Source organism: Merops nubicus, unplaced genomic scaffold, assembly GCF_000691845.1.
Source record: "Merops nubicus isolate BGI_N331 unplaced genomic scaffold, ASM69184v1 scaffold16118, whole genome shotgun sequence".
Lineage (NCBI taxonomy): Eukaryota > Metazoa > Chordata > Aves > Coraciiformes > Meropidae > Merops > Merops nubicus.
The window spans coordinates 1-25,045 of record NW_008623844.1 but is presented as its reverse complement, the minus strand read 5'-3'; the positions used below and the strand labels follow the sequence as shown (position 1 = coordinate 25,045).

The following is a 25,045-nucleotide window of genomic DNA, read 5'->3' as shown; positions in this document are numbered from 1 at the left end:
TCTCCCTCTTTTAGTTCCAAACCATCCCCCCTTGTCCTGTCCCAACAGGCCCTGCCAAAAAGTCCTTCCCCAGCTCTCCTCTAGGCCCCCTTGAAGGACTGGCAGGCCACCAGAAGGTCTCCCCAGAGCCTTGTTGCACCTCATGAGGTTAACACAGGTCCACTTCTCCAGCTTGTCCAGGTCCATCTGGATGAGGGTGGATGTTCAGACCAGGGGGCTTTGGGTGGTGGGACCTGTGCACACCCTGTGGGTGGGCAGCAGCATGGAACAGAAGCTCCACCAGGCTCTAGATGGAGACTGGAGACTGCTCAACCTGCACCTCTGGGCCACATCCAGGCAGGAGGTCACCTGTGGGTGGGCTTCTACCTCCTCCTGCCACTGCTGGTGGGTGAGGATGCTCAGGCCCACGCAGGGTCCCCCTTGGGCTTTGGTAGGAGAGGCAGCAGCAGAAGAAGCAACCTCAAAATCCATCTCTCTGTTGACTGAGGGGTGAGGACATGCCTGAGGACCTCTCTCCACCACAACACTAGCAGCAAGAGGGTCACTTCTATGTTGAGGTCCCCTCAGACCAGGTTAGACTGGCATCACCTCCAGCTCTCCACCTTCTGAAAGGCCCAAATCCAACCCTGGGATGTGGGAGCATGTTCCTGCCAGCCCAGAGCCTCAGCTGGCCTAAGACAACCTCCTGCCAGGCCATCTGCTCCAGGAGAAGTCCAGCTGAGGCTGCTGCAGCCCTGATCTCAGCTGCTTCCCTTCACCTCAGCTGGGGATAAGATTTTCGGAACCTCACCAAGACCTTTGAGATGCCTGGAACCCATCCTGCAACCCCCACCATCCCCCAGTCACTTCACTAGGGTTGATGGACCCTAGGGTAGGATGGACCAACCTCCTGGAGAACCTGGGGACTTCCACACTGTGAGTTTTTCTCACTGCTGGGTGGGTTTGGGTGTCAAAATCTGGATTTGGAGGCCGTGGAGGCCACATCCCCTTCACCTCCCCCATGGGCTTCATTTTGCAGAGCCTCATCTTCTCCTGCTGGAAAGAAGGAGATGAAGGAAAGGCAAAAGTTGGTTCGGTCCACTTCGTTTGGTGGGTCTGAAGTGGTGCTTTGATGGCTCTGAAGTGGTGCTTTGATGGGATTCCTCCACTTCTCTATCTTTTGAGGTTTTTTGGGGTCATCTCAGCTCCTCCAGGAGCTTTGGAGGCATTGGAGGGTCAGCAAAGAATTTTGGAAAGGGTCCTGGTATGAAACTTGACACAAACTCTGGGTACCATGAATATCTCTGTAACTCCTCCAGGTCCCTCCTCACCCACGTGGTTCCATCTCTGGGCAGATGAAGGGAGAAACCATCTCAAGATGGATCTGACCTGCTGCCTACTGGACCCACCATGTTCTCCCACCCATTGTGTCTTCACACATCTGTAGTTCTCTTTTCTTTTGCTTTCTTTTGAAGGAGAAGGCCAAGGTCTCTGGCCATAGTGGAGGTCTGGAGTCCTCAGTTCAGGAAAGACATGGACCTCTTGGAACAGGTCCAGAGGAGGCCACCAAAATGGTTCAAGGGTTGGAACACCTCCACTGTGAGGACAAGCTGAAGGAGTTGGGGTTGGTCAGCCTGGAGAGCAAGATCTCACTGTTGGCCTTCCAGTATCTGAAAGTGGCCAACAAGAAAGCTGGTGGGGGGACTTCCCAAGGGCTTGTGGTGATAGGATGAGGGGTGATGGCTTCAAACTGGAAGAGGGGAGATTTAGATCAGAAATGAGGAAGAAGTTCTTCCCTGTGAGGGTGGTGAGACCCTGGCCCAGGTCACCCAGGGAAGCTGTGGATGCTCCATCACTGGAGGTGTCCCAGACCAGGTTGGATGGGGCTTGGAGCAACCTGCTCTAGTGGGAGGTGTCCTTGCCTGTGGCAGAGGGTTGGACTAGATGATCTTGAAAGGTCCCTTCCAACCCAACCCAGTCTATGGTTCTATCTCAGACTGCAGCATTTGCAAGCAGAATCCATCCTCAAGTTGGCCCTGGGCCAATTTGGCCACTTTTTCAAGCACAGAAGTAGCTTCTGAGCAGATGCTGAGGATGGTTTTGGGGTCACACCTCACCCTGATGCAGGGAAGGGCTTAAAAACTGCCCATCAAACCATCCCCATCCATCTCAACCAGCATTGGCAGGGGGGTCTGCAGGGCCAGGCTGAGGTTGGAGGCCCCTTCCAACCTCTGCCATCCCATAAGTCTGTGCTAAAGTGATGTTCTCCAGCCGAGCTGGCACCTTGGCACGTGCCCGGGCACCCACGTGCTAGAGAGGAAGGGTGGCAACAAAAATGAAGTCATGAGGAAGAGAACTCTGTCACCTGGAGGAGGTGCTGCCAAACATCTTCTGGTGAAGGTCAACCAGAGCTCCCAGAGCATCCCACCCTCTTCTGGAGCATTTCTGCTCCGTGCATGGCTCCTTTGTCCTTCATGGTGTGCAGCCCATGCTGCTTCACCTGCCAGATCATAGAATGGTTTGGGTTGGAAGGGACCTGGAAAATCATCTCATTCTAACCCCCCATCTCAGAGCTTCCACTGAGGTAGCACTCCAAGACCTAGATGATCTCCAGAGGTCCCTTCCAACCCCTACCATCCTGTGATCTCCTAAGTTCACAGCAATGCTTTTCTGCTTGCACATCCATCCTTATGTTGCCTCCTGGGTGCTTTAAACCTCAGCTGAATCAAGAATTACCTCCTTGCTCCTCTGCAGCCCCTGAGGACCTCAGGAGACATCGTTGGCTCAAGGCAGGAGACACCCACGTGCGATGGGTAATTGCTGCTGATCTCAGATTTGGAGCCAAACAAAGTGATCATGGGGATACCAGGGGGCAGGAGGTTCAAGTGACCACCCGTTTGGTCACCTTGAGGTGTTTGGAGACACAGGAAGTACCCGCAGCTCCTGTTGGCTCTGGTTATCTGGATAGGTGCCCACGGGGTGATGGTCACAGTTCTGGTAACCTGGACCTTCACAGAATCAGAGTACAGCATCCCAGCATGGTAGGAGTTGGAAGGAACCTCTGGAGATCATCTCATCCAACCCCTCTGCTCCAGCAGGTCACCCAGGGTCACAGCCAGGTGGGTTTGGGATCTCTCCAGAGCAGGAGACTCCACAGCCTCTCTGGGCAGCTGCTCCAGGCTCCACCCTCACCCCAAAGAAGTTTCTCCTCCTGCTCAGGTGGCACCTCCTGGGTTCCAGTTGGTGCCCGTTGCCCCTTGTCCTGTCCCTGGGCACCACTGACCAGAATCTGGCCCCAGCCTCTTGACCTTTTAGCTCCTGCTCAGCACTGGACCCAGTACTCCAGAGGTGGCCTCCCTAGGGCAGGGTAGAGAGGGACATGATGCATTTTGGAGACCTCTGTGATCAGAAACGTTCAGAGCACTGTGGCCATCACGAAAGCAGGTCTGCTCTGAAGGCCATCAGTAGGATTTCCACCCCTTCCCATGCCACCAGAACACCCCAAGGTGCCAGGGCACGTTCAACCTGGTCCAGATCCAGCTTGGAGGAAACCACATGGTGAAAGCTCATGGGAGTGACACGCCTCATGGCTGGGTGAAGGCAGGACCTTGGCGAGGCTGGGCACAGGGTGTCATCTGTAATTGAAAGGCTTTATCTCCTTTAGATGTCAAGAGGTCCTTTGTTGGAGTAATAATTGCCCTGATTTGCATGTCTCGGCCACACACACCCCAAAACACTTGGCTGAGGAAGAGGAGTAGATCCTTCCCATGTGGCAGTTGGGCAATCAGGGTGCAGAGCTGGTGGGAGCCCACACAGGACTGGGAAGAAGCCTCAGCCTCCTGTGCTGCTCTTCCCCCATCCTGCGTGGAAGGTGTTGGCCCAAAGGAGGTTTTCTTCCAGCATCTCGATCTCCTTGGTCCTGTTGCTCTTGTGGTGGGTGTAGGGATGGTGTGGTGGCATCTCGGGGGGGTTGGGTCCTCAGGGAATGTCAGCAGGGTGCAAGCAGAGAGGTCAGAGTGTTGCTGCAGGTGTTTGGAGAGACAGCAGAGCCCGTGGAAGAGCTGATGGTCCCATCTCATGTCCCACCATCCCCAGTGGTTTGGTGCAGCAAGGGAGATTGTGTGGTGGTGGCCATGTGGAGTGAGATGTTCTTGGTGAAGCTGTGGGTGGTAGCTCTGCTTCAGAGGCAATCAGTGAGACCCTGAGCATCCATGGACAGAGGTGTTTGATCACTCCCTGCTGCAGCCAAAGGTTTCTCCAGCACTTCCTGAGCTTCTCAGAATCATAGAATGGTCTGAGTTGGAAGAGACCTTTCAAGGTCACCCAGTCCAACCCCCCTGCAGGGAGCAGGGACATCTGCAGCTAGAGCAGGTTGCTCAGAGCTCCATCCAACCTCCCCTGGGATGGTTCCAGGGATGGGGCAGCGACCACCTCTCTGGGCAACCTGGGCCAGGGGCTCACCACCCTCAGGGTCAAACATCCCTTCTCTCCAGTCTAAATCTCCCTCTTTTAGTTTCAAACCAAGCTTTGGTAGGACGTTGCCAGTAAGATCAAATATTTTGGGTGGCCTCCCTCCCTCATCTCCAAACCTTCCATGTTTCTGTCTGAGCAGGATTTCTGACTCAGTATTTCCTGCCTCCTTGACAATGACCAAGTAAACAGCAGAGGAAGAGCCTCGTGTTGACCCAGCAACAAGCCCAAATGTGTCTTTTGGGTTGGGCTTGGGTTTCTTTCCATCAGAAGGTGGAGATGCTTAAATCAACCTTCGTTTCTATCCCACACTCAACTTTTGCCCTCTTAGCTTGCTGCTGACCAACCAGGAGTTGGTGGGCTCAGATCTGAGGAGAAGTTATTTAGGACTTGTCTTGTGGTGAGCTCCCAAGGGAGGAATTTTTGGCTGCAGCTCTCTGGGCTGGAGAGCGAGGTGCTTTGATCTGATGGCAAAATGCTGCTTCTTGTCCCTCTTGACTCTGCTGCCCCACCAAAACCCTTCACCAAAAGTGTTGCCCAGGCCTGTGCCAGGCTGCCCAGGGCAGTGGTGGAGTCCCCACCCCTGGAGGGGTTTCCAAGCCCTGGAGATGTGGGGTGAGGGACACGGGGCAGTGGGGACCTGGCAGGGATGGGGGAAGGGTTGGACTCAATCTGAAAGGTCTCCTCCAACCTAAACATTCTATCATGTTATGAAAAAATGGTAGAGGATGGATTTTACTCCTCTGCCATGGAGTGGCCAGTCCTCTTAGCTGTTCTAGCTTGATCCTGGTCTTGGAGAGGTCTCATCTCTGGGCCAACAAAGGCCAACTGTGATGAGCAGTGGAGTTTCTCTTGCGTTCAAGAGTGGAGAGCTCCAAGGTGAAGGCACTTTCTACTTCCAACCATGGCAGGAGCTTCATCCAAGCTTAGAAAAGATGTCAGAGGGTGGACTGAACCATGACCCATCCCTACCATGCATGAACACAGCCCACCCCTGAGGCATGGTGAGGCCCAACATGATGAACGTGCTTAGCCTGCAGGTTTCTGGCCCAAACTTGTCCCACGTGAGACCTGTTTGGAGACCCCCTTGGCATCCCCATGCTTGCCACGTGGTTTCCCAATGATCTCCTCTCCCAAACCAGGCCGGGGAAGGGAAGTCAACCCTGCTACCTGGTATAAATACATTTTATTTTAAACTCTAGGCTGGGAAGGAAGGTCATCCAGGGAACACGCCCAGATTATCTACAGGCCAAGGCACCCCCAAATTAGTCCTACAATTGATGGTTAAAAATACAACCAAACTGATGAAAGAGAATTCACTGACTGCCTTGACATCACCACCCAAGCATGGGCCAAGCCAATCCAGAAGTTATTTTTATAGAACTCCAGGAGGCAGTTCCAGAGCAAATAAAGTTCACTGGGCAGGGCGGTGACCCGACCGTCTGGTTTCAACGTTCTTCAACCTCCTCAAGGCTTCTCTCCTGGGTGGTGCAGAGGTCTGTGGGTCAGGGCACGGCTCCATCAGATGTGCCCCGGGCAGGTGGGACGTGGGGTTTGTTCTCTGCTGAGCCCACTCTTTGTTTTCCCAAGTTCTTGGTCTGGCTCATCCCTCTGGAGAAAGGATTGAGGTCCTCTCCACGTTCTCCATGAGGGGTCACCCGTCCTGTTAGGAGCGTGGGTGATGTGCAACCAGGTGATCTGCACCTGGAACTCCATTGACCAAATTATCTGGATGACAGCAGTGATCTCCTCAAAGAGTGGACACCACAAGGGAGGTGGACACCTCTACGTGGGCGGCGTTCCTGTTGGCTTGCCCATCTGCCTGTGCTGTGGTACTGGTCAAACCTGCTGTCTGAAGGCCCAATTTAAGGGCAAAGCTCCCCAGGCCACCTCTGGTGGTGCCATGACACCAGTGTAGCACTGCCCTGCTGGGCCAAAGGAGATTGGTATCTCAGGAGGCTTCAGGAGAGACCTGGTGCTGCAAATCCAGCTCCCGTGGAGGTTCAGCTCCTAGCAGGTCTCACCTGTAGGTAGACATGGTCCAAAAAAATGGAACTCCTGCCTCTGGGAAGGTGCTTTTCCTACTTTGTCAAAGGGATCAGTCTCACCTCATCCTTCTGTGGTCCCTTCCAACCCTGACAGATTCTGATCTGCTTTAGCAGAGGACTTTAGAGCCCTCATGGCTCAATGGTTGGACTTGATGATCTTGGAGGTCCCTTCCAACCTAAAGGATTCTAGGATGCTGGAGGTTACATGCAAACGATGCCCTGGTGTGAAATTTAGACCAACCTTTTGCAAGTGGAGCAAAATGATCCCCACTGAGATGTCCCATTCTGGGTGAAAATGTTCACAATGACCTTTGCAGCCCTCCCACCTTCCATCCTCTGCTCCTTGTCCTTCATGGAGGTCCATCAAAGCCTGCAGAAGCTTTTTTTTGGGGACTTGGGGAGGGGGGAGGTTGGGAGAGGACCCCAGTCCCTTTTCTTTTGCAAGGGCAGAGGGATCATTGATGTCTTTCTTGGGTGGCATCACCCACCAGGGGCTGTAAGGATGGGTGCTGGGTGGTGGCCTCCCTTCCTGCCCAGCTCCCATCCCTGGCTTGATGAGTTTGGTTTGGTTTGGTGGCTGTTTTATGGATTTTTTTTTGGTTGGTTGGTTGGTTTGATTGTTTGTGGTCATCCTCAACTGCTCAGGATTTCCCAGCATGCCCCAGGGATCCCAAAATATGGCCCAGCTCCTCAGGCACATCAGTGGGGACCTTTCTAGGCAGGACAAGGGGGGCTCCTAGGAGGGTAGGATGGCTCCAAGGCTGGAGCCAGGAAGGATGCTGTGTGAGATAGGATCCTAGAATCATTTTGGTTGGAAGAGACCTTCAAGATTGTCACATCCAACCGAGATGCAGGAGACAACCCAGCTCCAGGGGGTGGAGAGTTCTTGGGGCATCAAGGAAGAGCTCTAAGGTTCAAAGGGTGCTTTTTGTTCCAGGGCAGAGGTGGCAGGTTGGTGACCTTATGGGTGGCCAAGGCTGGAGATGGGTGCAGGATGTTCTCACTTGGTTTTTGAATTCCTCAGAAGGTCAGGAGATCATTTCTGTTTGGACTTTTCAGAATTAAAATGCAAGTGAAAACTCCAGGACAAATCATTTGGTAACCTTGGGATCATTTTCTCTCCTCCACCACCACCATCACCACCACCACCCCCCTGGGACTGGCTGGAACAGGAAAGGATGAAGTCTGGAGAGGCTGAAAAGCCCCAAAGAGGATTTTGGCAGCAGGTTGACTTGGGAGTCACAGACACAGTTGGGCCATTTCCTTATCAAAGGGGTGTAGAGAGGAATTAGTCATCGCTGGGTGCTTCATAAGCACCTCAGTTCATTACAAATCTTCCTCCAGAGGCAAATAGATTTTTTTTCCCCCTTTTTATATAAAAAAAAATAGCTAAATAGCTCCCATCTGACATCTTCTCCCCATCCAGTTGGGGCATGAGGCTATCCCTGAAGCCTGGAAGAAGCTTTCTCTTGAGCAGCTCGTTTCAGAAGCGACATCCCCCCCGTGTGTTGTGACTGGGTTGGGGGGGGTGGTGGCTTCTCTTATCTCCCAGGCTTTGCAGGAGGGCAGCTGCAGCCCTGGCAGCAGCAAAGCCCTTCAACCTTGGGCAGGAGGAGTAGAAGGAGAGGAAGAAGCTAGAAAAAGGAGCTGCTTTAGCTGCTGCTTTTCGGATGTTGTGCAACCCCTCCCAGGAGGAACAGGCGGTGTTGAGAAGGAACTTGTCCTCTGCTTTCATTTTCCCCTGTCTAGTGGCTGCTCCTTTTGAAGACCAAGGCAAGGTCTCCGTGGAGACAGACAAACAAAGGCACGTGGGACATCTTGCAAGAAGTTCTGCAGCCCTGCTGGGAGCCTGGGGAAACCCTCTTGGCTCTGAGCGTGGTGCCATCCTCTAGAAAGGGCTTTTATTTGCTTTTCCCTCTTGCCCTTTGCCACGTGCTGCCAGCACACACGTCCCTTTTCAGCTCCAACCTTCAAGCAAACCCCTTTTCTTCTCCCCAGCTGGAGGTCTTGGTATCTCCCTGCACGCTTGTTCCTGATGTTGCTCCATAAATCACGTCACTGGGATAATCCTTGGTCATGGCAACCAACAGCTCAGGAGCAGGGTGACCTTTTAATGCCAAGCCCAGGCTGCCCTCATCTTCTTCTGCTTGGGCAAGGAGCCAGTCTCTGCTGTTGTGTCATGAGAGCCCAGGGAGCAGCCAGGCCCTTAGGATGCTACTGGCCAAATGCTGGGTCTGCTGAAGTTACTGGAATGAATGGGCTGGGCAGGGCCACCTGGACCACCAAGCCCAGCATGGCCACGGGCATTCATTGTGTGTCCCCTGAGGTTCATTTCGTAGAATCACAGAATTTTTGGTTGGAAGAGAGCTTTAAGATCATCAAGTCCAACCCTTAACCCAGCACTGACAAGTCCATCACTGCCCCGTGTCCCTCACCCCACATCTCCAGGGCTTGGAAACCCCTCCAGGGGTGGGGACTCCACCACTGCCCTGGGCAGCCTGGCACAGCCCTGCACAGCCCTTGCCAGGGAGACATTGCTCCTCAGGGCCAACCTCAACCTCCCCTGGGGCAACCTGAGGCAGTTTTCCCCCCTGTCAGGAGCTGTGCAGAGCCAGAAGGTCTCCCCTGAGCCTCCTTTGCTCCAGGCTCAGCCCCCCCAGCTCCCTCAGCTGCTCCTCCCCACACTTGGCCTCTAGACCCTTCCCCAGCAGCTCCGTTGCCCTTCTCTGGCCACGCTCCAGCCCCTCAAGGTCCTTCTGGGAGGGAGGGGCCCAAAACTGACCCCAGGATTTGAGGTGCGGCCTCCCCAGTGGTAACCTCCTTAACCTCTTTGTTGCTGGTTTCATTCAGTCTCGGCCGTGCTTACAGAGAAGATGCCCCGTGTGTGTCTGGGGGGGAGGGCAGGGCAGGGGGGACACCATCTCCACCCACCACAGTTATTGCAGAAGCTGATGAGGTTTCTACAACACCTTCCTCCTGGTGGCTTCCCTGTGTTGAAATCCCAAGCCCTCCTCATGCCTTGAGTCATCTCCAGAGTCAATCTGGCCGGACTTCCTCCCCCACTTTCCATTTCCTCCTTGTTGCCTCTCTAGAGGAGCTCCAGGCTGTCCCCTGGGGTGGTGGCCGTGCTGATGCAGGCCTGTTGTCTCTGTCCCTCTTGCAGAAGGACTTCACCATGCGGGAGGAGCTGCAGCAGCGGGACGTGGAGCGTTGGCTGGGCTTCATCACCTTCCTCTGCGAGGTCTTCGGCACCATGAGGAGCAGCACCGGAGAGCCCTTTCGAGTCCTTGTCTGCCCCATCTACACCTGCCTCAGGGAGGTAAATGCCCTTTTGAGTCTTTATCTGCCTCATAGAGGAGGTAAAAGCCTTCAGGCTTTGTCCTCCTCCACCGTTGGGTCTCAGTGTTGAGGAGCTCGTAGATGGTTGCTCGAGGATTCCTAGAGGTTTGCTTTGCCACCATCAACGTCCCTCACCCCAAAAGTGCCTACATCTGCAAGGATAAGTGGGGTTTTCCTCCATGTTGGGTTTCTGCTCGTGCTCAGAGCAAGACCCCTTTGTCCAAGGGTTCTCCAAGCCCAACAGTTGGGTTGGCAAACCCAACCTTGAGTTTGTATATCCCAACGTTGGAAAAATCCCCACCAAAGGGCCTTAAAAAGCTTCATAAAAGCAGATGGAGCCACCTGAATAGATGAGAAAGATGATGGGGAGGAAAGAGGGAGAGAGGTGGGGTCCTGGATGTCTTTACTCCCCACCTAGTGCAGCAGAAACCCAGCCCTGCCACCAAGGTCAGGGACATTTCAAAGCCTGAGTTCCTGAGAAGCTCCTTTCAGATCCTGAGCTCCCCGTGGTTCAAGGTGGTGGCAGAAACCTCGGTGAGGACCAACACAAAAGGCAACTCAAGTTCAGTAGAGCAGGAGGGGCCTTTCCCCCATCCTGTTTTCAAGATGGTTTTATGTCCTGCTGCTCTCTGCAGAAGACTTTCTCTGAAAGATCTGCCTCGTCACCTTGGAGCTGTGATTCTCAAATCATCAGCAGTGCCATAAAGAACTCTCTGTAAAAGAAGTTCTCTGCTAGAACCTCGGGCAAGGGAAGGATGAAGAAAATCCCACCCATAAGATGACTTTTTTTTTCCCCCACGTGTGGGAAGTTCACCTTGTAAACATCTTTGTCTTCACAGCAGTGCTGTGAGTAGGGTTCACAGATGGTGACTGGAGCAGCGTGGAAGACTCTGGGCGTCGTGAGGAGACACATATCCAAAGGAGGAGGTGGGAGAAGGATGCTGAGAATAACCCAACTTCCCCCAAACCTCTGCCCACAGCAGCATGTGTCACCTCCTGGGGAAGATCTTGGTGTCTAACCAAGTCCCTGTTCTCTGTTTCCCATCACAGTCGTGACACAACCCAGCCCTCATTCTGCCCTCACGGTCCCTCCTGTCACCTGGCTGGTACCTGGGGACGTGGTAGACATCTAGAGGTGCCTGGAAGACCATGATGTTCACCTAGCAGGGCTTTTTTTTTTGGCTGCAGGGCAGCTCCATAAAAAGCCTTTGCTGATTCTATCAAGCTTCTTAATACATCACCCAGTTCCACAGCAGGAGAGCCCTGTCCTGGTGGTATTTGTCAGAGAAGAAGACTCTTAGCTTAGCTGATATGGGTGAGCCTGCCCCAAAAATGGTTGATCTGTGGCTTCTTGCTCAGCAGGGTTGTGACCTTGACTCACACCATTCCTATCCCATGCCTCTGGGCTGGTTTTTTGTCTTGTCACTATTTTTGGTCAGCTCATCTTGACACACGAGGCCAGCCCAGGAGAATGAGACCACCTACATCTCAGCAGTGATAGGTGGCAGGTTCTGAGATGGTTGCCAAAACCAAAGCCAGGCTGTAGACATGGTTGAAGAGATGGAGGGGAGCTCTTCTACCTGCACCCAGAAGAGGACAGGGGTGTGCTGGACTGTGGCCAGAGAAGGGCAACGGAGCTGCTGGGGAAGGGTCTAGAGGCCAAGGGTGGGAAGGAGCAGCTGAGGGAGCTGGGGGTGCTGAGCCTGGAGCAAAGGAGGCTCAGGGGAGACCTTCTGGCTCTGCACAGCTCCTGACAGGGCGGAAAACAGCCTCAGGTTGCCCCAGGGGAGGCTGCGGTTGGTCCTGAGGAGCAATGTCTCCCTGGCAAGGGCTGTGCAGGGCTGTGCCAGGCTGCCCAGGGCAGGGGTGGAGTCCCCACCCCTGGAGGGGTTTCCAAGCCCTGGAGATGTGGGGTGAGGGACCCGGGGCAGTGGGGACCTGGCAGTGCTGAGTCAACCATTGGATTTGATGACCTTAAAGGACTCTTCCAACCAAAAAATGATTCAATGAAACACGTTTTCCTGCTGGGAAGAGTGCACAGTTTAACTGGGGGGAGGGAAATGGTCTCAAGCCCAGCCCAAAGACTGGCACTGAAGATGGTTGGGGGTAGGGGTTTGGATGGTGAGCAGATGAGAGCCCCTTTGCTCTGGTGAGAACCAGAGGACTCTTGCAGCCATCCCATCTGGGGAGCCTGGGAAAAGAGGAACAAAGCAATGAAGGTAAATAGAAATCAAAGAAAGAGCTTTCCTCCTATTCTTCCCCTCCAGGAATTGAGGGTGAGCTGGAAGAGGGCGTTGTTCCTGGGGAAAGGTTCTCCCCAGGGATGGTTGTGTTGCAGCCAGGTCACCACGGGCTTGGCCCTTGGCTGCTTCCAGCCCTGCCTGTCCTCACATGGGACCAGTGGTGAGTTCTTCCAGGACCATGTTCCTCCACGAGTCTTTTGTCTGGCTGGCTGAAAACACTTTTAGCAGTTTTAGGAAGTTGTCCTGACTTCCATGCTTGGTGGTCTGAGCAAGAGGGATGGCCCACTGTCTTCTCCTAGCCCTGTGAGACATGTGACCTCAACAGTGCCCTCACTTTATTTCACAAAACCAGACCAAATTTGTCCCTGTACGTCTCCTTCTGCCCCTCCAGGATGGTGGGGAGTGGACGTGCTGACATCCTTGCTGCCCCATGGTCCCCTGCCCAAACACCAAGGACCACATTCAGCCCCACCTCACCTTGCACATCCCCAAAGAAACCAACTAAAACCAGAAGAACGACTGAGGGACTTTGGTTCTTGCAACCTGGCCTTATTTCTTCTTTTCTGTGGCCTTGGGCAGAGGAACCAAAGGTCAAATGGGTCAAGACCAGGGGCCAGCAAAGGTCAGTTGAACCATCAGTGGGGTAGGAGCACCCCAAAGACCTGTGTTGGTGTTTAGGACTGGGTCCTGAGGCACCTGGCCCAGCTTTTGGTGGTGGCTGAGGTCTTCAGGGAAGGAAGGATCATAGGCAGCTTGGGGCCGTGGTCATGCTCTGCAGAAGCTGGGGTAGATGAGTGGTGAAGGGAGGTTTGGCTTCTCTTGTGTCTCAAACTCATCCTCAGTGGATATTGTTGGGATGCCAACCTTGCTAGTTAGGGTCCCACAAGAGCAAGAAGAACAGGGTGGGCTCTGTCCCCTCTCACCCCTCATGATAACCCAAACTCAACCCTTGCCCATGCTCCTGTGCTCTTCTCCTGCACAGGGCTTGTTGGCTGTAGAACGTTTAAGGTTCCTCTTGAATCCTTCCTCCAGCCTGCTGAGGTCCCTCTGCAGTGTGGCCAGCAGGTGCAGGGAGGTTCTCCTCCTTCTCCATGCTGCCCTAGTAGAGGCCAACTTGGGAATACTGGGTCCAGTTCTGGGCTCCCCAGTTCAGGAGCTACGGGAGAGAGTCCAGTGGATGCTGCGAAGATGCTGAGGGGCTGGAGCATCTCTGTGAGGAGAAAAGTCATCTCTGGAGAAGCAAAGACTCAAAGAGGATCTGATCAATGCTGAGCAAGAGCTAAAGGGTGAGGGTCAAGAGGCTGGGGCCAGACTCTGGTCAGTGGTGCCCAGCGACAGGACAAGGGGCAACGGGCACCAACTGGAACCCAGGAGGTGCCACCTGAGCAGGAGGAGAAACTTCTTTGGGGTGAGGGTGGAGCCTGGAGCAGCTGCCCAGAGAGGCTGTGGAATGTCCTGCTCTGGAGAGATCCCAAACCCTCCTGGCTGTGACCCTGGGTGAGCTGCTGGAGCAGGGGGGTTGGACCAGATGATCTCCAGAGGTCCCTTCCAACCCCACCATGCTGGGATCCTGTGGATGGCAGCTCCTTGACCACGCTACGTGGACCCCAATCTTGGTGTCATCTATAAACCTTACAAGAGTGCACTCCTCACCTCCTCCAGGTCAGGGAGAAGGATGCTAAACAGGGCAGGTCCCAGGACAGGTGCCTCAGTACTCCTCACCACTGGCCTCCACATGGAGCTCAGTTGTAACCCAGTAGCTACAACCCTCTGAGCCCAAGCTCAAGTTGTCCCCCCATGATGTCCCAGCTTGGATACAAGGGGATTGGATTCCAGGGGTGACAAGGAGCAGCCTTGCTGTGGCACCCATCCCACTCCCAGCACCCATGGGTGCATCAGATGGGGCTTTGGAGCAAACTCCAGGCAGGAGCTGGTCACAGAGAGACCAATTAAACTGCAAAACTCCTTTGTGCAGGAAGCTGTGGGATCAATTCATGGAGATCCCTCCAGCTTCAGGGGGTTAGTGCTGTGGGTGCCCTGGTGGTATCTCCCTGAGCTTCACCACTCATCAGGGAGATGGGGGTGTTGACCTGACCCAAGACTTTATGGTCTTTTAGGAGCTTTTATGGTCTTTTTACCAAACCTGGAGACCGAGGGCAGCATCCAGGAGGGATGAATGAACCCTCCAGAGCCAGCAGGAAGGGAGCAGACCTGGCAGGCTGGCAGCAGGGACAGTTCCTCCTCCACAGGAGTTGCCTCCTGCCTCCAGTCTGCTTGGCAGAGGCAGGTCCCATTTCAGCAGGGTTTCAAACCTTGGCAGGCTTCCCATCCCTTCCCTGTGAACCAAAAGCCTCAGGGGGTGGTGGTGGTGGTGGAGGTGGTGGTGATGGTGGTGGTGGAGGGGAGGAGAAATCCTCCTCCTCTAATTGCCTTTCCCCCCACGTCTGAGTCCCTCCCTTCTCCTAGAGCCTGTTATCTCCTGAGGCCATGCTGGGTAATTTAGCAAACTATTCCAGCAGGGTAATTAAGGTCTCAACTTCAAGAGGGCACTGCCTTTTCACTGTCTCCTTCAGAGGAAGGGGGAGGAGAACCTTCCAAGCTGCTCTCAGGTGAGCAAGGAGGGTGGTGCTCTTTGGAAAAGAAAACCCTGGCTTTAAAAGCCTTGGGGTTGTTGGTTTCTTTCAAAATCCTTCTCACTTCTTCAAAAGCATCAGCCTTTTGTGGTGGGAAAGGGTCTTTGAGAGAATTGTGAGGTGGTGGGATTTTGAAGATCATAGAATCATAGAATAATTTAGGTTGGAAGGGACCTCCAAGATTCAGCTAGAGAATGAGACAGAAGTTTGCCTTGATCAAAAAGGTATCAAAAGAGTTTTTCCTTTATCCTTCCAGCCAGGTAGCTCCACAAGGCCAGGTCTGACTGGAGGAAATAAGTCCTCAGTGGAGAAGGGAACTTGCTTCATGGAATCATAGAAGGGTTTGGGTGGGAAGGGACCTTTCAAGGTCATCCAGTCCAACCCCCTGCAGGGAGCAGGGACATCTGCAGCTAGAGCAGGGTGCTCAGAGCTCCATCCAACCTCACCTGGGATGGTTCCAGGGATGGGGCAGTGACCACCTCTCTGGGCAGCCTGGGCCAGGGGCTCACCACCCTCAGGGTCAAACATTTCTTCCTTCTCTCCAGTCTAAATCTCCCTTTTTTAGTTCCAAACCATCCCTTCCTCATCCTGTCCCAACAGCCCCTGCTCAAAACTCTGTCCCCAGCTTTCTTCTAGGCCCCCTTGAAGTGTTAAAAGGCCTCCAGAAGGTCTCCCTGGAGCCTTCTCCAAGCCCAACTCTCTCCTGCTGGGCTCCCAGCAGAGGGGTTCCCCCCTCGGGGCATTGCTGGGGCTCCTCTGGCCCCGCTCCAGCAGCTCCCTGGCTCTGCTGTGCTGAGGACTCCAGAGCTGCCCCAGCACTGCAGGGGGGGCTCAGATCCTCCAAGTGAGGTGTCCTAAGTGTCCTTCTAGTCCCTCCCCACGTCTAGTTCTGCAAAAAGTGGTGGTTTGGTCTCCAGTCTGGCAGGACTTTGCCATCCAAGTGGTATTTGGTGTTTGGGTTTTTCCAAACCTTTGTAGGAGAAAGTTGTAGGGGGAAAGGAGGGAGGAGGGATGGAGGCATGGGAAGGAGGGAGAAAGAGGAGACTGTGGCCATGGAAAGAAAAAGAAAGGGGGAGAGCAAACAAGTGGGTCAGTGTTGTGGGAATCCAGAAGAGGAGGACTGAAGAGCTGGAAGAAAAGCTGGGGATTTGGAGCACTGATGTGTGGGGTGCTGTGGTCCTCCAGAACCACGGCGTCTGGCAGGACTTTGCCATCCAAGTGGTATTTGGTGTTTGGGTTTTTCCAAACCTTTGTAGGAGAAAGTTGTAGGGGGAAAGGAGGGAGGAGGGATGGAGGCATGGGAAGGAGGGAGAAAGAGGAGACTGTGGCCATGGAAAGAAAAAGAAAGGGGGAGAGCAAACAAGTGGGTCAGTGTTGTGGGAATCCAGAAGAGGAGGACTGAAGAGCTGGAAGAAGAGTTGGGGATTTGGAGCACTGATGCGTGGGGTGCTTGGTCCTCCAGAACCACGGCAGGAGGTGGTGTGTGGGAGAGCCTGGGACTGCAAAGAGGAGGGACAGGCACGTGTGTCTGGTCTCTAGGACCACGGGATGGATGTCCCATGGATTCAGGAGCAGGTGAGGACCTAGCAAAACGAGGAGGGCTCCGTGGTTCCTGGGAGCCCAGCTGCTCTGTGGGGTGTTAACACCTTCTGGGACATGTATCTTGGAAAGCTACGGACGTGTTTAGTCCCAGCCTTAAAAGTCCAGTGGTGTTCTTTGGCCAGGGGAAGGGAAATGCCACCCTTGTTTCTCTGGGACCCACGGAGAAGGCAGAGGAAGCAATTAGGGCAGATAAAGCAACGAAGCTCGATACCATCTCACAGGATGGTCCCTCCTCCTCGCGTGCCTTTTGTTTTTCTCCTTCGTCCTCCGTAGCAGACATTGTTACTTCCCAAAAAAAAAGAAAAAAAAAACAAAAAACCCTTTTTAATGGGATGTAAACACAACTATTTGTGTCTGCCACCAAGCACTCTGTCCCTCCTCAGAGCCAGGAAAGCGTCCGGCCAGCCAGGGTGGAGCCCGTGGGGGTCCTGCCACTGGTTCTTTCCACGTTTTGTGTTTCCCCCAGACCCCTGGAGATGAGATCACATCCTCTGCTCCCAGGGTTATTATGTCTTCGGCCGGGCAGGATGAAGCTGGGTGGCTCTGGTCATCTCATCTCACCCATCTTCAGGTCTTGAGGGTCCACCTCCAGCCAGCAGCCGCAGCCGCCGCTGTTGGGTCGCAGCATCTGCCTCGAGGAGGGACAAGATTTTCTTCAGCACTGTCTCCAGTAATTGCCTCTTCATGGTTTCCATCCTCACAGGAATCTCTGGTGCTGTTGCAGATCCAGGAAGAGAGACTCATGTTTCATGGTTTCCCTTGTCTACAGTGGGAAGGAGGAGGAGGAGTTTCCCACGGCTGGGCACGGGGGTTTTGTTCCTCTGGCCCTGATTCAATTTGCTGGGAAGTATCTCTGAGTTCTCAGGAGCCTGAGAAGGAGGATAACCAACATTTTGGTTTGCTCAATGCAATAAAAACAAACTAATCTCTTCTTACCATCCTCCCAGGGAGTCGTGGTTGGGTAATAGGAGAACAGAAGTCTCCTCCTCAGCTGAGAACTTCATTATAAAAGGAGTAGATCCCACCAAACAAACTCCTTCAATGTCCAAAAGACATCAGGTCAAGTGCCTCCTATGGACACAGCTCTCAATGCAGCCATGCTGGTGCAAGCACCTCCAGCCCAGAGCTCCTTCCCTCCTGGGTGGACCTCCTCTGGGCTTGTGGGACCAGCTGTGGCTTCTTCCTAATGGAGCAGGAAGAGTTGCTGTCAGCAGCTTCCCACCCGGCCTGAGGCCACCCTGGTCAGGCAGCTGGGAAGAGGGAGCTCTCCATGAGACACATGGTTTGGTGGCACCTTCTGCATCTTCTTCAGTGGGCTTGAAGACTTCACCAGATGCCCAGAGAGAAATGCTGAAACAGAGGGAGTGTTTGGTTCTCACTCATCTTCCTTGAAGACTTGAGACACGAGGTCAATGAGGGGCCTCTGGAAGAGCAGAAAATTGCTATTGGTGTCTTTCTGCAGAGCCTGCAAAGTGCAGCAGAACTGGCTTGTGCTCCCAGGAGGACCCATCTAGTAGACCGTGGGGATTACAAGTGGGTTTTGGGGGGCTGAAGTTCCCCAACCTTGGTCCATTAGACCACCAAGAGTGCAGGACAACATATCTTAACAGCACTCCTGGTTGGAGGGGATGATCACAGAGTGGGTTGGGTTGGAAAGGATCTTTCAAGACCATCCAGTCCAACCCCCTGCAGGGAGCAGGGACATCTGCAGCTAGAGCAGGGTGCTCAGAGCTCCATCCAACCTCCCCTGGGATGGTTCCAGGGATGGGGCAGCGACCACCTCTCTGGGCAGCCTGGGCCAGGGGCTCACCACCCTCAGGGTCAAACATTTCTTCCTTCTCTCCAGTCTAAAGCTCCCTCTTTTAGCTTCAAACCATCCCCCCTTGTCCTGTCCCAACAGGCCCTGTTACCAAGTCTGTCCCCAACTTTCTTCTATGCCCCCTTGAAGGGGATCTCCACCATGATCCCAACCAGAGGGCTGGAACAGATCCATCTCGTTGAGAACAAAGTCCACCATGGCCCTCCCTGAGGGTTCCTCAGGTTAAAAACCAGATGGCAACCACCATCTCTCCTAAACCCTTTCAAGTAGAGAATATTCCTTCTTCCTGAGCTCCAAGTGGCACAAGTAGTTGGTTTTCTTCCCTCTTCCTAATTGAGATGTGTCTCCATTTTCACCCATGGCCTGGTTGCTCCCCGGTGAGCTGGTGGCTACACCTGGATGGTGTGTTTGCCCCACGCTGGTTCCTCTGTGGTGAGGGGAACACTGGCAGGCACCTCCTTGTGACCCACGGTGAGATGAAAAGCCCACCTGTGGGCAGGGACCACAGGGAGGTTGCAAGGCTGGAGCTTCACCCCCGAGGCTGTCTGGATGTCCACGCATGTTGCCACCTGGATGGATGAACCTGAGATGCCCATCAGGCAGCCCTGAGAATGCCAAGGAAGCACTTGAGCTTCTCAGCAGTCCAAGTCATCTCAGAAAGCAGATCATCAACCCAAATACTGGTGGGTATGTCAATCCCATCAGCTTAGCTCTCTGGCTTGCTCCTGGTGGTCTGCACCACGTGCCTGTGCACCCATTGGTCTTCTAGAAGGTCCAAGCTGGTTCTCTCCATGAAGTTTTGGGGGTTCTTTGCCCCCTCAACCACCGTTGCATGCCCACTCCATGGGACTTCAGATGTTTAACATCTGCAAAGCTGTGAAGAGCAGGTTTTGGGTCCACAGAGGTCCCAGTATCATGCCACAGAAACCAGTAGCACCCAGAAGCCCTCCTCCAAGGCACTGCAGCTCACCCACCACACTCAGCACTTCCAGCAGCAAACAATTCAGTTTGGGTTGCCAGTGGAAATAGAATCATGGAATCATAGAATCCTTTAGGTTGGAAGGGACCTCCAAGATCATCAAGTCCAACCACCGAGCCACCAGGGCTCCAAAGTCCTCTGCCAAAACAGATCAGAATCTGTCAGGGCTGGAAGGGACCACAAGGATCCCCCAGTTCCAACCCCTCTGCCAGGAGCAGGGACACCTCCCACTAGATCAGGCGGCCCAGAGCCTCCTCCAGCCTGGCCTTAAAGACCCCCAGGGATGGGGCCTCAACCCCCTCCCGGGGCAACCCATTCCAGGGTCTCACCACTCTCCTGGGGAAGAACTTCTTCCTCACATCCAGCCTGAATCTGCCCACTGCCAGCTTTGCCCCATTCCCCCCAGTCCTGTTGTTATTTGAGATCCTAAAAAGTCCCTCCCCAGCTTTCTTGTAGGCCCTGGGCACGCTGGCCTGGCAGAGGACCTTCCCCCAATGCTCCAACTCAGCAATTTAGAAGAGGAGCCAAATATCTTCCACCAGGTCTTCAAAGCTGCTTGGCCAGCAGCAGAAACGAAAGTGAGAAGCCTTTCACAACCGAAGTTGGGTGTTCTGTGAGTGGCTGGGCAGATTCTGGCACGCAGCCTCCTCTCTTAGGAAATCCAGCAGACTCTTTGTCTGCTTTCCAGCAGGAACTTCTGCTTTCATGGCCCAGCTTGGCTCGATACGGGGGAAACCGGCTGGAGAGCAAAGGGAAGTTTTTCTCGTAGACAACCCCAGCCTCGGGGGGATGATTTCAGGTTAAACCATGAAGCTTTGGAGTCTCGACTCACCTGCCCTCTTCTCTGCCTCCTGCTCCTTCTTCTCCTCCCTCCTCCACCTTCAGAAGCCAGGTTGAACCCTGTGGGAACCCGGTGGAGAAGGGTGGGATGGTGCCCGTGGTGGGATCTGGGCAGATGGACACAGCAGGGAGGAGTGGTTAGAAGGAGTTAAATTAAGGGTTCTGATGTGGGAGTTTCTCGGAGCATTTGCACCATTTTTGGTGCCATCAGGGCTGACAGGGGGGGAATCAAAGAGCTTTGGGAAGCCCCGTGCTCATCCTGAAGCAACCACCGCGCTGCTGAGGGTGCCTGGTGCTCGTGGGTGGGGATGAAGAACCCCTGGAGAAATACATGGAAGGTGTCACTGGTGGGTGAGGACATCACTGGTAGGACCCCAGGTCTTTGCAGAGCAACTCTTGCTGTCTGCCCTCAGTGCCCAAACCAGGCAGAGGTTGGACCGTGGCCCTTGGGACTGGTGTCTCCTGGTGCCTTGATGGAGCAGTGGAGCACATGGCACCTCAGTGAACAAGGTGGAGCCTGTGCTGCCCCCAGGAGGTTCCACCTGAGCAGGAGGAGAAACTTCTCTGCTGTGAGGATGGCAGAGCCTGGAGCAGGCTGCCCAGAGAGGTTCTGGAGTCTCCTTCTCTGGAGACATTCCAAACCATGCCACGCTCGGGAGCTAAATACCCCAGGAGTGAATTTCTGGACTGCTGCCTGTTTATATTTGTCCCTAATTGATTTTTTTTTTCCCCTGGTTGTTGTTGGGTTTAAATTAATCTCATGGTTTTTTTTTTTTTTCAAAGAATCTGTGAACAGGGTGTGAGAACTTATCTCAGAGCTTGGAGCTTGGGCTTAACTAACATTTTCCAAACAACTCAGCAGAAAGATAAACTTGGAAAGGGGAGGAGGTGGGGGGTGGAACTGTTGCATGTCTTCAAAACCCTGGCTGAACCTTTGGGCTCATGTGAGATAAAAACTGATGGGCCTCACGCTCATCTAGATGCTGTAAACGTTGTCTTCAAAGCAAACAAAAATGTTGTCTGCTGAAAACAGAGGAGGGCGAAGACAAAACTTTGAGAGGAACCAAAATTCCTTGAAATTATCTTTTGATTCCCAGCTGTTTTCCAGCATTTGTGGTAAACAAATAGGTGTTTATTTGTAAAGGAAACGGGAGAACATGAGAGTAGGATGGAGAGATGATAAGGCTGAGAATCCCAATTGTGATTTTAACTAAAGGTTTTGACTTTGGAGCACGTTTGGTTCCGTGGAGCCAGTTTTTTTTATGGGCAGTTTTGATGAGTCCAACCCCTTTTTCCAAAGTTTGCCTTTCCCTGATGAATTTCAGGGCCTAATGAAGCCAAGTTTTCTCAGTTTTTCTCCTTTATCTCAGTGTTTAGTGAGTTCACTCAACTCCCTGCTGCACACAGGGGTTAGCTGAGGGCCAGCAGGGCTTCTTCAGCCCAAGATGATGGAGTAGAAGTGGCTGCAGATTCAAGTGTTGCACTTGTCATTTTATCAGCCTCATAGAATCATGGAATTCTTTAGGTTGGAAGAGACCTTTGAGGTCATCCAGTCCAACCCTTCCCCCATCCCTGCCAGGTCCCCACTGCCCCGTGTCCCTCACCCCACATCTCCAGGGCTTGGAAACCCCTCCAGGGGTGGGGACTCCACCACTGCCCTGGGCAGCCTGGCACAGCCTTGCACAACCCTTTTGGGAAAGACATTTTTCCAACCTAAATCTAATCTTCTCTGTCCATGGGAGCAGTGCAAAGGGCTCGGAAGTCCATTGGTGGTGGAATCATGGAATCATTTTTCAAAAAGACCTTTAAGATCTTGAAGCCAAATCATTAACCCAGCACTGCCAAGTCCACCACTAAACGATGTCCCTCAGCATCACCTCATGGTAGAATCATAGAATTATAGAATCATAGAACGTTTTAGGCTGGAAGGAACCTCTAGAGGTCATCTGGGCCAACCTCCCTACACAAGCAGGGACATCTCTACCTAGGTAGAGTGTCTTTCATAGTGCTCCAGCTCAGTTTGTTGGCTGATGGAGAATCTCAGTGTTTCATCTGCTTGAAAACCCACTAGAACAGCTGTGGCTTCTCTTGTGGCTTCAGCAAAATACCAGAAACAGCATCTTTGTGTGCATGACAGAGCCATAAAGATGAAAACAAAGAAAAATGGGTATTTTTGGTCCAACCTCAAGAGTCCTTGCTTGTGGTTTGAAGGTCAGTGGGGTGAGGTGTGCTGAGCTCTCTACCGTTGCCAGGTAGAGCCGTTGACCCTCGATGCATGCCCTGAGTCTTGAAGCTAGAGGGATGAACATCCACCTTCACCACCCTGTGCCATGCACAGCAACATTTTGGGTCTCTCTTGAAGGTTCATTCTCACAAGCTCACGTTTGTAAAGCATAGTTCATGGAGAGCAGAGTTGGGGCACTGAAGACACCACAGTTTCACTGCAACCCTGCATCGTGTCACCATTTATCCTGTCTGTTGACAATCCCTTTGCTCCCCTCTTTCTGATTTTCTCTCCTTTCCTTTTGGAAGTGGCAAAAGCCAAGCTGGATGAAGAGATGGAAGGAAGGTCCTGAGGGAGGAGGAGGTCATGCTTCTCTCACCACCTCTGTCTTCTCTCTTTTGCAGTTGTTGCAATCTCAGGATGTGAAGGAAGATGCTGTGCTTTGCTGCTCCATGGAGGTAAGGAAGCATCTGCACCACCCACCCTGGTCCTCATTGCTTTGCCCCTTCTATCCTTGGCTATTCATGTGTTAAGCAGCTCTGAGATGTTTCCAAACCCAGCACCCAAATGGTGCAGCATCTCTGCATTGTTGACTGTGGAATTGGTTGACTGATATGGGTTTGAAGGGACCTTAAAGGTCATCTGGTCCAACCCCCTGCAGGGAGCAGGGACATCTGCAGCTAGAGCAGGGTGCTCAGAGCTCCATCCAACCTCACCTGGGATGGTTCCAGGGATGGGGCAGGGACCACCTCTCTGGGCAGCCTGGGCCAGGGGCTCACCACCCTCAGGGTCAAACATTTCTTCCTTCTTCAGTCTAAATCTCCCTGTTGAGTTTCAAACCATCCCCCCTTGTCCTGTCCCAACAGCCCCTGCTCAAAAGTCCCTCCCCAGCTTTCTTCTAGGCCCCCTTGAAGTCCTGGCAGCCCCCAGCAGGTCTCCCCAGCTGGAGCCTTCTCCTCTCAGCTGCCCCAGCCCAACTCTCTCCTGCTGGGCTCCCAGCAGAGGGGTTCCCCCCTCGGGGCATTGCTGGGGCTCCTCTGGCCCCGCTCCAGCAGCTCCCTGTCCCTGCTGTGCTGAGGACTCCAGAGCTGCCCCAGCACTGCCCCAGAGCAGAGTAGATAAAAGACATCACCATGAGATAAGAGCCACCCCTTCGAGACTCTGTAACTGGACTTTTGATGCACAACAATGGATGCAAAATATTTAGTGGCTGAGGTCCCATCACAAAACTGAATCGTCCTGGTTCCTTCAAATCTCACCCTGCTTTTATTTTTGAAACCCAAAACCACCTGCACTGGAGCAAAAGCTGCCCCGTGGTTGACACGGAGAGGTTCACTGTGCCCAGCAGCAGCTTGCCAGAGGAACACTGGGACAAGTCCAGCAGAGGCTCATGAGTTTTTGGGAGGTGATTGGCCCATGGGAATGGATGCTTTGCTTGCAGAGAGCGATTGAAATCACCACCTGAATGGTGGAAATTCAACAAAACAACCCAGGAGGAGAACCTGAATTTTCATGGTTAGGAATTTGGGGAGCTCTACGTTCAGGTTCTGTGTTGATGGACTCAAGCTCGGACCTTCTCAATGGGACAACCTAGGCCTTAGGCCGCACGAAGGCTCTCCATAGAGTCATTATTTTTACAAAACCACCCTTGGCTGGCCTCAGAGAAGCAGCACGACGGGTAGAAAGGCAGACTGGGGGCGGGCAGGGCTTGGTAGGCACCCAGGAGGACTTTGCTTCTTGGGATCCGTGGCCGGGAGGCCCCGACGACGGTGAATCAGCGCGTGAGGGCCGGGCCGGGCGAGGCGGGAAAACCACATCACAGCCCGGGCCCTGTTTTGGCAACAGCCTGAGTTCTGAGGTGGGATTGGTTGGTCTTTTTTTATTATTATTATTATTTTAGGTGTTTTTTTCTGTTTTTTCTTTCCCCAAAAGCCATCCGGCGTCGCCGCCTTTGAAGTCGGCGGGAGCCGAACCTGCCGACGGGTGGCTCTGGGCTTCAAAAGCCACCACGCCTTGAGCCCGTGGCCACAGCCAGCTGGGGGGGGGGCACAGATTTAAAACCTGTTTCCTACTGGTACTATTTTTTTAATATATATATATATTTTAGCATGGATTTATAATATTTATGTAAGTATATATATTTAAAAGCAGAGTAGATTCTCCCATGATGAAAACCAGCACGTCACATTGTTTAAGTAATTTTTGCTGTTTTACAGAAGAGAAAAAACTCATGTTAATGACCAAGAGGTTTAACTAAAGCTGTCTAATCCTTGCAGAGGGAGGCATTTGCTGTAGTATTTGAAGAGTAAATGAGTTCTTTGACTGCTGGTTGGATTTATTCTCTTGGATCAAGCTGAGGAGGCAGATTTTTCCAATAAGCAGGGTGGAATATAAAAGTCCTCTCCTCTAGGAGAAGGTCTCTTGGTTGGATGGGGCTCTGAGCACCCTGCTCTAGCTGCAGATGTCCCTGCTCCTTGCAGGGAGGTCGGACTGGACGCCCTTGAAAGGTCCCTTCAACCCAAACCCTTCTGTGATTTTATGATTCTGTGAATACGTCGAGTTGATAGTGCCCCATAGGATCGCTACACCATGGCTGATGGTTGACCCCTTCTTCTCCTGACAGCTGCAGAGCACCGGCCGGCTGCTGGAGGAGCAGCTGCCTGAGATGATGACGGAGCTGCTGGCGACAGCGCGCGACAAGATGCTGTGTCCCTCCGAGTCCATGCTGACACGCTCCCTGCTGCTGGAGGTCATCGAGCTGCACGCCAACAACTGGAACCCCCTGACGCCCACCATCACGCAGTACTACAACAAAACCATCCAAAAACTGACGGCTTGAGGGGCGGGGCGGGAAGGGACGAGAAGATGA

General features: G+C 53.3%; 1 protein-coding gene across 1 annotated transcript in view; it reads left to right on the top strand.

The window, feature by feature from the left end:
- The window catches only part of CTIF (CBP80/20-dependent translation initiation factor), a gene marked incomplete at its 5' end in the record, with an annotated part of 32,074 nt that extends 7,059 nt beyond the window's left edge, over positions 1-25,015 (top strand). Inside the window, 3 exons of the mRNA XM_008945216.1 lie at positions 9,661-9,816; positions 22,581-22,634; positions 24,800-25,015. Coding sequence (XP_008943464.1) covers positions 9,661-9,816; positions 22,581-22,634; positions 24,800-25,015 — 426 coding nt within the window. The remainder of the gene's footprint in view (positions 1-9,660; positions 9,817-22,580; positions 22,635-24,799) is intronic.
- Positions 25,016-25,045: the final 30 nt, after the last annotated feature.